Below are 16,630 nucleotides of genomic sequence, written 5' to 3'. Positions count from 1 at the left end.
ATAAATCCAATGCAAGAGACAAAAATAATTAGCGGACTTGCAGCTACATTTGGAAGAAGAAAAACTTTTTGCCAAGCAGGATGAGAGAGGAGAGATAACTAAAAACATAAACCTATGTTGTAATCTCAAACTATATAATTTGCAAGGCTTATTTTTATGAGTGAGGGAGGAAGGCTTTCCTGCTTCAAGGCTGGAAGAAGCTTTTTAGCGGTTACCCCCAAAAAGGAATTTGTTTAACTTTGTTTTTGTTGGACTTTTTGAACAAAAGAAAGACTAAGAAGTTATACAGCTTTAACACATACAGATTATAAAACCTGAACAGAATGCGTGGATTTTTGTGGCGCTGTTCTCAAGTATCCCCCAATGAAGGGAGGAGGGAAGGAACAAAGGATAATTCAGAGTGGGGGGAGGATGATGAGAACTCCCGCAGATCTGGACCTAGAAAAGACTCACAGGCAAGATATTCCCAGGAAAAGAAACAACAAAACAGAATGTGAGTGAGTTGTCTGAGCCTGTTGTGGTGAATGAAGATTAAGATTAGTAAATTTGTGTTGATGATGGTCAGCCGTTGTCCAGAAGGTCTGTGGATATGGGCAAGGTAGAATGAGAGGCAGGCTGCAGCAATGTAGCATAATGGTGAATTAAATGATTAGGAATCCACAAAGGTGCTTGAGCATCCTGTGGGAAAACAAAGGCATGCACTTGGCCAAAGGTTAATAAAATATCAGGTTTTGTTTCAGAAGAGAGCAGAGGTGCTTGCTCCCAGGTAGCCACTCTAGTGGCCAGAAAAATTGCCCCATGAGTTGTATTTAAGGCATCTTTAAAAAGATTCAGTAGAGAAAAAGCTTCTATAGGGACCCTTTCTGGTCCATGATTAGTATAATATAGTTTTTTTTTTTTAATTTGTTCCATGTTTTTAAGTTTAAAGTTATTTTTTCAGGAAAATAAAGAGAACATTCTTGTGGAAAGGAGAGAAAGTGTCTAAGTTGTTTAGTAAAAACTGAGATACCTCTTTTCTTATGTTTAGCAATAACATATGCAATATTAATGAAGAAACCTCTTTTTTTGATTCAGTATGTCCCATCTTTAACGTCACTGCCCTTCTTTATCTGTTCTACGAAACAGGGGGTCTGCAGCACCCTTGAGCAATTTATTTGGCTCCCTGAAAATGAGAAGGATTATTCACCAATCTTGTCTCACTGTAGGCACCATTATGCCCCGCATTGGGCGCCATTATGCTGGGGTTCAGCCCTAGCAGAGTTGGGGTTCGTGTGTTGATGAGGGGGAAATCGAGGCCAAGGAGAGAAGACACCACACGAGATCAATCTTTCTCCATTTTATTCAGGATTTGTTATAGTTTTTATACTTTTTGTTGGCAGAAAAGCAAAAGCATAGTCATGCAAGCAGGATCTTCAAGGACAGGAAAAAGTTATTATTTATATACTTTAGGGCAAGGTGTCAGACATTTAATTAATCATAGCATGCTTCATCTTATTTTATAAGGCTGACTTAAACTTAATCTTATACATTGGCTTAAACTAAGGTCAGTTTGAACTTAATGTTTGACCCAATATCTTTATCCTTGGGAAAAAAAATCTTTGTTGTCTGAGTCTCTCACAAGCCGTTGCCCATCAGTTTTAGTTATAATGTTTATATATAAAATTTTAATTATACATATTAATCCAAATAATCCTAAAATAATTTTAAGAAAGAAAGGAATGCTAGACATTCTTCATGGGGGATCTACGCTGTTGCAGATCCCCTGATCGAGCTTTCTCAAGATCTGCAAAAGATGTGGTAGCAATTCGCCACAGGCATCCTGTTATTCTAGCTTTATCTGGTATTTTTGTCTTTAGTTATCCTCAGCCTCTGTGCTTCCCCACAAATTTTCTCTCTCCTCTCCCTGCCTTTCTTATTTATGTTTGAAGCTCACACAGTGTCTGATTACTCTATGTTCTGGCAACAACTCTCTTATATCCAAACACTCCTCTTCCCTTTCCTTCTTCTTTCCCTTTTTATCAAATACTGTTACTAATGCATTGCCATTATACAGCATAATGAGTTTCAATGTGACAAATCATACAAGCACACAGAATATTTGCCTTCACATTCTGTCCCCTCCTGTCCCTATCTGTTAGTAAAATCTGTAATACATCCTTTACCTCTTCAGCTTGCTCCTCCAACCCCCTTCCACTATACTACAGGTCTACCTTCACATTATTTAAAGTTACTTATGGCTTCTATTTTTTTCTCTAGCTTCTGCATATGAGAGAAAGTTACAACCCTTGATTTTCTGAGACTGGCTGGTCTCAATTAGCATACTATTCTCTAGTTCCATTCCCTTTCCTGCAAAGGATATAATTTTGTTCTTCTTTCAGTTGAGTGGAATTCCACTGCACGTATATGCCACATTTTTTATTAATTCATTTGTTGGTGAACCCTTGAGTTTGTTCCATTTTTTCTAATGTGAATCTGTATTGCTATAAACATAAATATTAATGCTTCACTATATGAACTCTTATACATTGTTGTTGGGGTTGTAAATTAGTACTACCATTATGAAGATCAGTATGGGGTTTCTTTAAAAGACTAGAAATGGAACCACTGCATGAGCCAGATACACCACTCTCTTCCTTTTTTTTCTTTCTCCAGCTCACTTTAGAATCCATCACAATTTTATAGCCACCACCAGGAATCCATAATTTCACTTCTCAATGTATCCCTCTCCCCTCTTCTCTCCTTCCTTCCTTCTTTCCTTCCTGGAATTGAAATGTCCTTGTATTTCTCTGTACCCATCTTTCTTGCCTGTCTCCCTCCTCTGATGATTGCTTTTCAACTTGTTATCTTTCTCTCTGGTTGTGTCTGTCATGTGCTCTAAGTTTGCAATTCTTATACTGTCCTCTGTATCCACCTTTGTCCCACTACTTTCCTCTTGGAAATCCATTCAAGGGTCGGTTTTAATTTACCAACCCTACCAGATAAGGCGTTATCAGACTATCTCCTTTCTGTGCTCACTTCTACAGGTGTGGCATTCAGTAATGGAGAGTGTGCAAAGCAAATGAGGACTTTTTCCCTCACCACGCTGCGGGACTTTGGCATTCACAAAGATAAGCGCATACAGGAGGAGGCAGGTTTACTCATCAAGGCCTTGCAGGACACGTGTGGTGAGCAGGGGACCCCCTAGGTGTGCAGGAAGGAAAAGGAGACACCATAGTGCTTAAAGAACATGCACAGTATGACCTGGAGTGGTGACAAGGTTGGGGAAAGGTGCCTGTGCTCACAGGTTTAGGGCCAATACTAGGAGTTGGGCTCATCACTAGTTTCCTCCTTGAATCCTCAGACTAGCATCATAATATTTAGCTGACTCTTTCCCAACCCCTGTGCCTTTCTCATCTCACTATACCTTACTATACCTTGCTTTTGTTGATCCCAGATTCTACCTGAGCAAAGCAACCTCCAATGTCATTTGTTCTGTTGTCTTTGGGGAGCACTTCGACTATGAAGATAAAGACTTCCTGTCGCTGCTCAAGATGATGGCGAATATCATGAAATTTATAAATTCACCCATGGGGCAGGTGAACACTTTCAGCTTTACCATACCAGGCCCCTACTATACATGGATTCACACATCACAATAGGTCTCCAAACTCACTCATGCCTCAAGAAAAGACACTCTCCACACTCGGCCTCACTCTTGGACAACTGAACAGTTGCAAAGAACCCAGAGCAGGTGACCAATATGGTCTCCAGGATACCTACAGATTTCAGCATATTCCCCAAATAGCCTGCAGGCAAGAAAAGTGCCCTTCACTCAGCTCTCATCAAGACAGGTAGTCTCATCCCAATTTACCATAATCTCTAATAGATGCCCCTGACCTAATCCTTCTGAATGTCTTAGTACCTGGACAAGTGACCACAGAAGACTTCACCAGACTATCTGAATACCTGGTGCTAAAAATGTAGCTTATCAGCCAGGTGTGGGGGTTCATGCTTGTAATTCCAGTACTTGGGAGGCTAAACAAGAGGATCACAAGTTCGAGACAAGACCCAGCAACCTAGCGAGACTTTTAGCAACATAACACCTTGTTTGAAAAACAAAACAAAACAAAAAAGGACTGGGAGTGTCTCTCAGAGGTAAAATGCCCCCTTTTCAATCCCCAGTACCAACCCCCTGAAAACACATACATACACCTATACAATACCTAAAAAAGGAAGTCACCCTGAACCCACTATCCTTCTTGTCTTGAGATAAATCACTTCCACTGGGTGCTGCCCTCTGTTCACTGGTTTTTTGTTTGTTTGGTTTTGTTTTGTTTTGGATTTGCATCTCTCTTCACAACCCCTAGCTTTTCGAGATGTTCTCTTCAGTGATGAAGCACCTGCCAGGACCACAGCAACAGGTCATTAAGGAAATGCAGGAACTTGAGGACATGGTGGCCAAGAAGGTGGAACAGAACCAGTGTACTCTGGATCCCAGTTCCCCATGGAACTTTATCGACTACTTTCTCATCCACATGCAGAAGGTGCACTCAACAGCCAGTGCAGGGAGTTGCAAAGCCAGGCAAAAGGAGATCAAACTGGGAAGAGAACAGAGTCCCATTCAAATTAGCATCCCTCGTCTCAATTGGAACTAAGCATTGCTGTTCCATTCACCAAAAGCAGGACATATGCAAGAAAACCATAATGGAAACAACCTCTACAGCACTGTCATACGCCAGGCACTATTATAAGTTCCTAACTAGCATCCATAAGAGCTCTTGAACAAGATTCTATAATAATCCCAACTTTAAAAATGAGTAAACTGAGCTGGCCATGGTAGTGCACGCTTGTAATACCCAAGCTTGGGAGGAAGAGACAGGAGGATTGCGCAGGTTCGAAGCCAACCGCGCTGGCGTAAGAGACCCTGTTTCCAAATAAAAAAGTATAAAATAGATCTGGGAGTGTAGCCCAGAGGTAGAAGGGTTTCCAGGAACCCCAGTACCACCAAAGAAAGAGTAAACTGAAGCCCAGAGACTGTAAGTGCCTTGACTGAGACACACAGCAAGGAAGCAGTACCCCAGCTCAAAGAAGGTAGGCGTTATGGACTCTGAAGTTCAAAAGATCAAGGCAGTAGGTTCCTCAATAGGAAGATTCAAGATATTTAGGGAAAGTGTAGGATACTGTCATTCAAAATTCTATTTCTGTGTCTCAGAAAATGTGTCTCTCTCTTGGACTCACTCCATCTTGACATCTCCAATCTTCTTTCTCATACTCTCTCTCTCTCTCTCTCTCTATCCCTTCCTTTTAAATTTTCCTACCACTGAAAAGTGGTGAACAAGTCAATCCCTAAAAGATAGATAGACAGACAAGGAAAGTGAGGAGAGTGTCTTGGACAGAATGAGCAGCCAGAATGAGTGCCTGGGAACAGCAAAAAGTCTGGCAGTTCTTAGGCCACTCTCCATTCCACAGGTCTAAACCTAAGAGAAATAGGTCCAAGGAAAACCCCCAGGCCCTTGCCAAGGGGTGGCTAAAGGACTTAGCCTGAAGGCCTCTCTCCCTACAGGAGAAGAATAACCCCCACACGGAGTTCCACATGAAGAATCTGCAGTTGACCTCGCTGGATCTCTTCTTTGGAGGCTCAGATACCACCACTATAACCATCTGCTGTGGCTTGCTGCTGCTTATGAAGCATCCTGAAGTGGAAGGTGTGGTTGGAGGGGAAAACATAGTGGGGGCCACAGACTGTAAAGATCCTCTGATCCTAATACAATGGCCCCACCTCTCCCAGGTCCCTGGACTCTCAGACATGCCCTGCTATTCAGAAATGGGGGAATCCCTCAACATTTCTCCCTGTGCTTCCCCTGTAATTTTAGCATGAACAGATTAACTGGATACTGGACAAAATCATGTGTCACATACTTCTGTTGGAATGGTCTGCATGCCTGTCATGCACAGATACCTAACACATTTTATGTTAACCTCCAGAAAAGGTCTACAAAGAGATTGAGCAGGTGATTGGCAGGAACCGGCAGCCCAAGTTTGCAGACCGGGCCAAGATGCCCTATACAGCAGCAGTGATCAACGAGATCCAAAGATTCACAAACATAGGCCCTGTGGCCATTCCTCGAAAGACCACCAAGGACACCAGATTTCGGGACTTCTTCATCCCAAAGGTACTGTCCGGTGCAGCCTAGAGAGGCCTGAACCCACTTCCTAAGACACTAGCCCCTCTGCTTTCCAGCCTCTGTCCTCCTCACTCACCCCCAAAATTCCTCACCCTCCATATCTCCTCAGCCTTCCACCCAGAGTCTCCTGCTGCTGGTATTTCTCCCCCAGACTTAAGGCCTCAGTCCACAAATTTGCTGTCTTGGGCCATGTGAGCCTCCAAATTTCCCAACCTACTCCCTTCAGAGACATATGCTTTGCCCTTTTTCTTTCCCTGGACATGCAGACTCAATGTCATTCATACATTCTCTCTCAAAGTGGAGCCCCAATGTCCCCAGCCCCTCTGCCTCAGAATTCACAGTCTGCACCTTCTGCAAGTATCCTGTTTCAGGGACATTGACTTCATATACCCCAAAGCCTCTCCCTCAGAGTGCCCCCAACTCCCGGCCCCATTTTCTCTCATTTCTCTTTGCCTGGAGCACTCTAATTCCACCTCTCGCACCTCTGTGCTTTCAGAACACTCATCTACAAATCAGCCTTATCAAATCTTCCTTCCTCTTCCCTTCCAGGGTACTAATGTGTTATTTATGCTGGGATCCTTGCTGACAGACCCCAAGTTTTTCTCCAGTCCTAGAGATTTCAACCCACAGCACTTCCTGGATGAAAAGGGGCAGCTTAAGAAGGTTGAAGCTTTTTTGCCCTTTTCTCTTGGTAAGAGACCACTGCTTGCTGCCACGATGCTGCTTGTATTAACATGGTCCCTCTCATCCCAGCTTCCCTGTCTGAGGTGCAGCCTAGTATCTTTATTTCTCCAGCTACTTTTGGAAGTTCCTTTTGGAGCCTACCCTTGAGCCAACCAGGTGTAGCCACAGTAAATTCTGAGGCCAGTGGGAAAGGATAATGAAGCCCATTCAGAGATGGGGGAAATCAAGGCTCAGAATGAGTAGATCTTTTCAAGGACACACAGCCAATTGTTCAGACTCTGGAATGGAGATTACGGCATTGTACAGCAGCCACATCTGGGAGTGTATCTTCGGGGAAGGGGAATCTAAACTTTCCATTGTTACAGCCTTGCATGGATCACCCAACCTGGTATCCATGGGAAACTGAGGGCTGTAGAGAATTGGTGCCTTCCCTGAAGGTCTCAGGCCTCAGCCTTGCAGCCCTCCTCCCTGGGGGAATGTATGGGGAATGTCTTGGGATATGGTATTGAGGTTAGGCCTCTCCTCTTATCTACTCTCCTCTCCAGGAAAGCGGTCCTGTTTGGGAGAAGGCCTGGCTAAAATGGAGCTCTTTGTATTCATCACGACCATCGTGCAGAACTTTCGCTTAAAGTCCTCACCGGCACCCCAGGACATAGAACTGCCCCCGATACCCCTGTACTTTTCCAGGATCCCACCAGAATATGCCATGAGCTTCCTGCCACGCTGACTGAGGGTTTGGCCAGGGCAGGGTGAGGGAAGACAGGAGGGGGCCAGGACTGGACTAAGAGAACTCGTGAGAACCAAGGGAAAGAAAAGGACCGATGGATAGTAAGGAAGAAGAAACAGAGCAGAAGGCCACTCACCTTGATAAAGATACATCCTTAAAGCAGAATGAGGGAAGAAAAAGTTCACACTGGTCAACAGTAATAAAAACACTTATTTGTTGTGCATCTGTTCAGTGTTACTGTGTTAAACGCATCACAGGAGGGAAGGGATTGAGATGGTGGATAAGAGAGAGACAAAGCCAGGAACGCCGTAAGAAAAGCACTATAAAGAATTTTCCCAGCCAGGCGTGGTGGTGCAGGCTTGTAATCTCAGCATTTTGGAGGCTGAGACAGGAGGATAGTGGTTTGAAGACAGCCTCAGCTACTACTTAGTGAGGCCCTTTGCAACTCAGTGAGACCCTGTTTCAAAATAATGAATAAAAACTAGGGCTTGGGGTGTAGCTCAGAGGTAGAATGCCTCTGGGTTCCATCCCCGGTGCCGGAAAAAAAAAAAAAAAAAAAAAATTCTCCCATTCTTTCTGAGGCAAGAGAGCCAAAATAGAATAACAAACATTTACAAAATTATTTTAAAAGGTACCTGGGAGACTGAGACAGGACCATTTCAGGCTCTAAGCCAGCCTCAGCATTTTACTGAGATCCTGTTTCAAAAAATATAAAACAGGTCTGGGAGTATAGCTCAAAGGTAGAATGCCCCTGGTTTCCATTCCCATTTTCAAAACACACACACACACACACACACACACACACACACACACACACACATATCTCCCAATTGAAAATTTGGGGACACTGGCCCAAATTACAACCTACACTACCTACACTAGTGCCCTTTCCCAGACCCCCACCCAACAAATTAAGTTTGGACAGGTGGGGCCCAGCGAAAGCTGTGTGAGCTGAGCTGCAGACACGGCCCAGCCCCCAGCCATCTCTGACCCAGCACTCCCTGAGAGGGCCACCACCTAGGTATGATGGTATTTACAGGCTGAAGATAGCTGAGTGAGAAGAATTTTACAACATCCCCAAACACAATTTAACTCCTACCACAAAATCAGCACCTTGAGACCAGTGCAGGTCTGAGAATGCCTGGAGAGCTGGCGACAATATTCCTGAGGGGAGGAACCGCGTGAGTGCAGCCCACTTAATTCCTGGGAGCCAGATTCAGCAGGCCAGATGTCATGGGCAAGACTTCTTACTTATCTCCCAGGCTGATCAAAGGCGGTAACACCAGCCAGGAAGGAACTGCCCTTGGGAGCTTGGGTGGGAAGCAGCAGCTATGGTGTTCCCATTTTAGGCACCATTGCCTCCTAGAGCTTGAACAGGCCACAGTGGCTGCGCGCATACATTTCAAGGATCCTCAGCCCCTCCAGCAAAGCTCAGGACCAGCCCCTGAAGACCAGACCACAAGCTGCTGCAGGGCCCCCACTAGCAAGGCCAGGCCAGAGCCACAGTCTCTGTGTCAGTGGACTGGCCTAGGCCTGGAAGCATCTCCCAGAGATATCACAGAAAGCAGCATCCACAGAGGCCAGGGTCAGCTGAGGGGAAACCCCAAAGTATCACCAACATCTACCCAGGCAGGATTGTCCACCAGCACAGCCCACCCCCACCCCAAAAATTTCAGCTCCAGCAGCGAGTACAGGTCTAGGAATGCAACAAGGTAAAGTCTGGCTCCCTTGAGGAATCAGCAGCAGTTGCTGCAGCCACTGAACTAATCATAATACCAGTGGTGCCTGGGGGGAATGAAGAGAGCCCTCAGAACTCAGACAGAGCACTCTAGAACCCCCAGAGGGGACAACACTGGAGGCAGGATCCCCAGGAGTTCCAGCAGAACCGCTAAAGTGCTTTCCTAGCAGAGGGATAGCTCTTTCTATAGACCCAGAAGCGGCACAAACCCAAGATACAAGAGTGTCACTGTAGGTTATAGAGAGATTGAGACCCCTGCACCAAGGAGGCCCAACCCCATAATATAAACAAATATGGTGCTTAACTCAGTGCCAACAGCTGCTGCACCACCCCTTTCCATACACACACAACACACACACACACACACACACACACACACACACACACACACACACATACACATACACACACACTGTCCTGGGCATAGCTCAGGGAGAGTGTGGCTCACCATAAGCACAGACCACAAGGTGCTCTCAGGACATTCTACCAGGTTTGAGGTGTATGGAAGCAGAAAGATGATCTGCTCCCTCTCAACTCCAAAAACACTACCAAAGCTCCCTGACACATGGTAGTCCCCAGAAATTCTAAATGGAACCAGGAAGGAGTCAAGAAATTATTCCAGTTATCTCAGTGTACCCTCCTGGATCCAGCCTGCCAAAGGGTAAAGGAAACATGGAGGCAACAGACACCCACAACTGTTTAGAGCAGAAGACTCTTCCTATGAAACATTAGTATCATCCAGACCAAGTCTCAATTTAAAATGAAAATAAAATTTTCCCTTTGGTAATATTTTTTATTTTGTTCTTTATTTGCATTTTTTTGTTTTTTTGTTGGTATTCTGGGGATACCTTTTGTGGGAACTTTTGTTGTTGATTTTGTTGGTTTCTGGGTTCCTTCTTTTGTTTGAATAGGAGTTGGATTTTTCTTCTTTTTTTGCCCTTTGTTTTATTTCCATTTTGTTTTTATTAATTCTTTATTTGTTTAGTTGCTCTTCTTGATCTTTGGTTATCTTTCTTTTGTTTTGTTTGGAATATCATCTTATTTTATTTTGCCTTCCAAGTGTATGTTTCTGCATATGGGTTAGTCTGAAGTCTTTTCTCATCTGGGTTTTCACTTTTTTTTTTTTTTGGTATGTTTTCTTCTTCAAGTATTAGTTTCATTATTAATGTCACCATAATTATTTATTCTCTCCCCCATCTGATTTTTATCTCTCTTAACTGTCATTGTTCCCCTATCTTTTTCCTCGCCCTCCTCTTACAAAACAATACAGCACCCACTTGGACTTAAACATCCAACATGGAGTGAAAACTCAATACTCCAGAGGCAAGACTCTGAGAAGGAAATACTCTACTACCAGCTGTTCTTCCATTTGATTTTAGCAACAAAATGAGACACCCGTACAACCCTAGTATCCTCTAGGAAACACTGAGACAAGAAACTCAACTGCCTGCCAATTGAAAAGAAGTTTGAATAAGGTAAAGGTTCTAGACAGTACTTCTAGTACTACAAAATAGTCCACTTGGGAACAGGCCATCCTCCTCAATAAACATTTTATTCCCAGCCCACACAGCAGTCTAGAGGAAGATACCAGGCAAAGAAGACACTAAAACATCTCAGACATGCCAGGCCTTATAAACATTTAAAGCAACAGTGAAATGAAAATGCTATTAAAATAAATAGGTGTGTGTGTGTGTGTGTGTGTGTGTGTGTGTGTGTGTGTGTGTGTGTAGAGGTCTTTTTTTTTTTCTTTTTTGGTGCTGGGTATTGAGTCCAGGGATGTTCTACTCTGAGCTACACCCCCAGCCTTACTTTATTTATTTTTTTTTTGAAACAGGATCTTGCTAAGTTGATAAGGCTGGCCTCAAACCTGTGATCCTCCTGTCTCAGCCTCTCAAGTACTGCGATGACAGGCATGTGCCACCATACCCAGCTCTCTCAGCCCTATTTTATTTTATTGGAAATAGGGTCTCACTAAATTGCTGAGAGCCTCCTAAATTGCTGGGGCTGACCTTGAACCTGTGACCCTCCTGCCTTTGCCTTCCACGTAGTGGAATTACAGGCATTTACCACCATGCCCAGTTCATAATTTGAAAACTCCACTTGAAGTGCTCTCTGGACCCTCCCTAGGGAGCGCCATGCTACTTTATGGCCTGTGAGGGAGAGAGGGAGGATGGATTAGAAGAGATCAGAGTGAGGCTCCTGGTGAGGGATTTGTGCCCAACTGCAGCCAGCTCCTGAGGAGCCCAAGGATCCTCAGAGTCAGGTGTGGGTCCTCCCTGTACCAGACAGGGCTGCTTGACAGCTGGGGCTGCCCTGGGAAGGGGGATAAGGGATTGCAGGGCAGCCTGGGCCCCTGGGTCCCCTGGAACCGTGCTATAGGCATGGGGAACTGAGGAGGGAGAAGAGCGCCTGGCAATGTGGGGCCCTGACAAGGGTCCAGCTCCTGGAGCTCAGACTCTGAGATCCTCAGGTGGCTAGGACACCCCAATCCAGCACCCCAGTGCCTCTTCCCTGCCCACCTCCAGTCTCCATGTAGTCAGCGAGCAACAGAGAAGAAAAGAGGAAAGAGGAGAGAAGGCTGGTAGTCCCCAGGGGCTCCTCGTCCCTCGCTGTAGACAGGCTACTCCCTCGGGCTCCTGCTCAGCTTCCAGGACGGTGGCCCCATGAAGCCCGACAGACCTGGGGCTTCCTGCTGCCACTGAGGTTTATGAAACCCCTCAGCTCCCAGCTGCCTCCTGACCCAGGCCCCATACCTTCAACTTGGAAAGAATCTCCCAAGATTTCCACCTGGCTAGAACCTGCAAATAGCTAGAGACCTGGAGAGACAGAGACAGAAAGAAACAAGGGGGAAGAGAGAGAGCGATAGTGAGAGAAAGAGAGTGTGCACAAAAAGAGGCAAGAACACACTTTCAGCCAGATAAGAGGTGTGGTGGAGTCTACAGTCAGTGAGGAGCTGCAGCCCCGGGCGAGCGCCTGACGTACCTGGATGCCAACCTGGTCCTCCTGCACCTTCTTTGGAGCTAGAACCTGTATGTGGCTGAACACCTAGGGGCCTCGTGCCCTGCCAGAGAGGAAAACAGACAGTGAGGAGGCCAGTCACCTTAGCCATGGGCAAGGGGCACCCCAATGGAGGAACTAGGGCACCCTGTGGACAGGCCCTTCTTGGCATTGCCGATTCTACCCTTTTTGGTCTTGTCCCCAGGGGCTTAATATTAAGGGGTTTAAGATTAAGGGGCTTAAGATTAAGAGCCCACTCTGGTTTCTAGGTTCACCACATACAGCTGTGTAGGATGTGCACTGCACAAGAGTGCCTAACCTCAAGGGTACTAGTGAGAGCTGAAATCTACCTATGTTCTGTTGGTTAAGCTCTGTGCCCTGGTACAGAGCTGCACCGACCCAGAGGAAGGATGTTCCCTGCTTCAGAAAGGGCGGACACTCTCATGGTGTCCTCAGAGGGGGCAGCCAGAGACCAGCAATGGCCAGAATGCTCCTGCTGGCCATTAGATTATACCAAGGCCACGCCCTCTATCAAGGTCCCTCTGTACACAGCCTAAGTCCTGCCCACCCTGCCAGCTCGCAGCCTCCACTTGCCTGGCTCCTATGGCCTCTTCCCACAATCCATCACACCTTCCTTCTCCTCAGATTAATGTATTCCAGTATGTTCAAGTCCGTAGTTGGCGCCCTTCATTGCATTTCTTTTCTAATAACCTCCCTGAAGCCTCTGTGGACAAACCTGAGCAGGTTTTTGTTGTTTTTCTGGGAATGAAACCCAGGCGTATTCTACTTCTGAGCTACACCCCAGTCCCGTTTTATTTTTTAATTTTTTATGTGTGTGTGTGGTACTGGGGATTGAAGCCAGGGAGTTCTACCTCCAAGCTACACTCCCAGCCCTATTTTATTCCTTAGCTTGAAACAGAATCTCCCTAAGTTGCAGAGGACCCCACAGGTTACTGAGGCTGGCCATGAACCTGAAATCCTTCTGTCTTGGCCTCCTAAATACTGGGATTACAGGCGTGCACCACCACGCTCAGCTCTACCAGAACAGCCTTGCTGTCTGCCCTGGCCTTGCATGCCTGGCTCACACGGCAGACCTGGACAAGGCCAAGGAGCTGACCCTGAGCCCAGAGGCCCACAGTCACTGCTTTCCCCAGAAAACACATGTGCTTGCACCCCAAGGTTGAGCCGCCCTGCATCAGCAAGGGCAGCCTCCTCTGCCAGTTGTCCTAGCTGTGGGGAGCCATTATGGTTTTCCCCTTTAAGAATACTTCTGACTGTCCTTTGCCCAGAGCCAATAAGGTTTGGGGTCATGGAAAGTTCAACGTCTGAGAGAAGCTCAGGTGGAATTGATTGGTTTGACCGTTAAGCGCACAGGTGGTGACGGCACAGGGTTGATTGGTTTGACCGTTACGCGCATAGGTGGTGACGTCACGAGGGTTGGTTGACCAGGAACGGTATAAATAGGACGAGAGCGATAAAACCGGGATCGGTCAGTAGAGATATCGACCCGGGAGTGTACTGCCGATCCTTCCATGAGAGAATGAAGTATTCTATGAATAAAATTCATTGAATAAAATTATTTTCATCCTCACTCCTCTCTTCAGAACCCGTACTTTTGCCGGCTGGCTCTGGCACTTAGTCCCACAAAGAAAGTTTCTTTTTGTTTTTAATCACAGCCTAATAGTTACTATGTATGTGATGTTCAGCCAGGCCCCACTGGGTTCAGGGCTACATGGGCTCCTTCTCCAGGTGCACACAGGACTCGGGCTCCTATGCGGCAACAGCAGGGACTACTTGGAGCTGGGACAGGGCTGTCATTTACCAAGCACGGCATTACTGTTCCCACAACGTGACATGGACAGACTTGGTCTGTACAGCAGCATGAAGGTAGGTTGTAATATTAGCTCTAACTTACAGATGAGGAAAACAAAACACAGAGGAGTTTGGCAGTGTGTTCAAGGTCACACGGCCGGATACCACCAAGCTATTCTCTCGGGACTGACTGAGACCCAGAGGCTTGGAGGACCACCTCCAAATGGCCAACTCTGTGACAGCCGAAATTCACATGGGTTTAATTTAATATTTCAGTGTTGCTGAGCATGGTGGTGCACACTTGTAATCCCAGAATTTGGGAGGCTGAGACAGGCAGATTGCAGGTTCATAGCTAGTCTCAGCTACTTAGTGAGGCCCTCTGCAACTTAATGATATTCTGTTTCAAAATAAAGAACTTAAAAAATAGGGCTGGGGGTGTTGCTTGAAGGTAGAATGCCCCTGGATTCAATCCCATATAGCCCAAAGAAAAAAATTATTTTCATTGTTTTTTCAATGGGCATGTAAGCATGGTAGCTGCTATTAATTCCTATATGTATCTAGCAAGTGAGAAAATGGGTCATAGGAGGAACTCTAGATGAAGAAGGAGATACTATAGATGAGCAAATAGGGCAACCTGAGGGGATGGGAGAGGAAAAGAAGGAAATTCTCTAATTTTCATGATGTACATTAGCAAACATATCAAAGTCAATCACTAAGCCAAACATGAGAAGGAGGGAGGGGGAAGGAACGTGGCAGGAATTGGGTAAGGGTTAACTGGGTGATGTGTGCACGTATGCCTCTACTATTTTATACTCCATTAAAATGTATAACTACAAAGCACCAATAAAAAGTTAAAAAGAAAAGAAAAAGAACTAAAACTGCATTATGGACTTCCGGGAAGATGGTGACCAGGAAAAGCAGTGTTTACGAGTCCTGCTAACACTCGATCTCTATTGCCACAAATCAGTGCTTTTAATAACCAGAAAACACTATCAGCAGAGAAATAAAAATGTAAACACAAGGGACAGAGAAAAAGAAGACTAGAAGAACAACCAGAGACCAGAAAAGAAACCAGCCTGCATTGTGGCGGTGGAGCCGTGCTGGCGCTATCTTGCCTCACAGCACCAGGCTCCAGAGAGGAAAGGTAAACAAGGAGCTGAAGTGAGCAGCTGTGGATCCTGCAGGTGTAATTCAGCTGTTCTTTCAGCGCAAAGAATGTCTAAAACTCCCAGTGGCCAAGCTCATCATGCCTTCCAAGGACTCAGAATGGAGCTCAAAACCAGAAAAGAAATACGCCAGTCTCACGGTCGAGGGCGTTGCAGTGATGCCATATTGCCAGCAGCTGTGGCGAGTTCACCATGCCCGCGACAGCTCCAGATCAGCACACACTATAACCATAAGTGAAACTGCGGCCCCTAAAGGAGAAATCCCAGAACTGCACTCCCAGGGATTTGCGCAGCTTTGATAATCTCCCTGGGTCTGAGATTTTGCAGTCCAACCCAGTGAAGGAGTAGTGGTGGCAGAGACACCACACCCTAGTCGCAGCTCCCTGTGGAAAAACACCCAGCCCGGCAACCCCACAGTCTTGCACAGCCTCGATTAACTCCCTGGGTCTGAGACTTTGCGATACAACCCAGTAAAGGAGTAGGGGCAGCTGAGATTACCACAGACTCGAGATCCAGAGCACCATAAGTGAAGTCGTAGTGACCCAGGGAAGAACCCAGGGAAAGCACAAATTTCTGAAATCATGGGAAAGAGGAACAAAAATAGAGCAATGAATGCCCACAGCCCCATAATATCAGAACCTAATAACACAGAAATTCAGAGATCTGCAGAAGTTTTTCCAGAAATCTAATGGCGTGCCTATCCACCTGAAATGAGGCCTGCCCGACCAGCTGCTGTACCACACCACCATGGCACTGACTGTGGAAGGGACCATCTACTGCCTGATCACCCTCTACATGGCTTCACAGCCCAGAAACAAATGAGTTCTGCTGCAGAGGACTGGTGTGCTTTTTGGCATAAACCCTTTGAATTTTTATCGTACCTTTCTTTTTCCCCTCTTCACTTGGATGGTCTACGTAACATTTTTGCAAAAAAAAAAAAAGATATGAAGACAGGATTTTGGTTTGTTGATGAAATGCATATGACCTGTCAGATGTCAGAGCTCATTTGACAGTTAAACCTATTGTTTAAAGAAGTGACACTGCATTCTGTGTTTGGGCTCCTGATTTCCCTGGAGGCTCTGAATGAAAGTCGTACACAGGCTCATTAATGTCCATCTGTGCCGAGGTCCTCTGGGACGTGGAATTGCGTGTTTAAGTGGGGAGTGCAGAAGCTTTTCTGGATTTGGATGTGACTGAGGAAGGAAGACAGAAGCCAAGGCCAGGCCAATGAAATGAGGGGTTTGAGTTAGTAGTCACCTTGGGAATTTTTTCATTTTGCAGTAAGATGTTAATAGAAATTACTTACCGGGAAGTTTGTTTCAAAGAGTTGTTTTTTTTTTTT

The 16,630-nt window shown here is 45.7% G+C and overlaps 2 protein-coding genes across 2 annotated transcripts in view; one reads left to right on the top strand and one right to left on the bottom strand.

The window, feature by feature from the left end:
• LOC308268414 (putative ATP-dependent RNA helicase TDRD12) overlaps positions 1-16,630 on the bottom strand; it is a gene marked incomplete at both ends in the record, with an annotated part of 178,135 nt that overhangs the window by 31,983 nt on the left and 129,522 nt on the right. The gene's annotated exons all lie outside the window — the stretch shown is intronic.
• LOC308267871 (cytochrome P450 2A6-like) lies at positions 412-7,575 on the top strand (the record flags this gene model as incomplete). Its single annotated transcript, XM_080702828.1, has 8 exons — positions 412-493; positions 3,024-3,159; positions 3,434-3,575; positions 4,347-4,523; positions 5,543-5,684; positions 5,965-6,152; positions 6,714-6,855; positions 7,394-7,575. 8 exons carry the CDS (start codon positions 412-414, stop codon positions 7,573-7,575), a joined length of 1,191 nt encoding a protein of 396 aa, XP_080558954.1.

Source organism: Muscardinus avellanarius (genome assembly GCF_963383645.1).
Source record: "Muscardinus avellanarius genome assembly, chromosome: 10".
NCBI classification, from domain to species: domain Eukaryota; kingdom Metazoa; phylum Chordata; class Mammalia; order Rodentia; family Gliridae; genus Muscardinus; species Muscardinus avellanarius.
The sequence above is the reverse complement of the archived record's forward strand: the minus strand, read 5'-3'. Positions and strand labels throughout refer to the sequence as shown.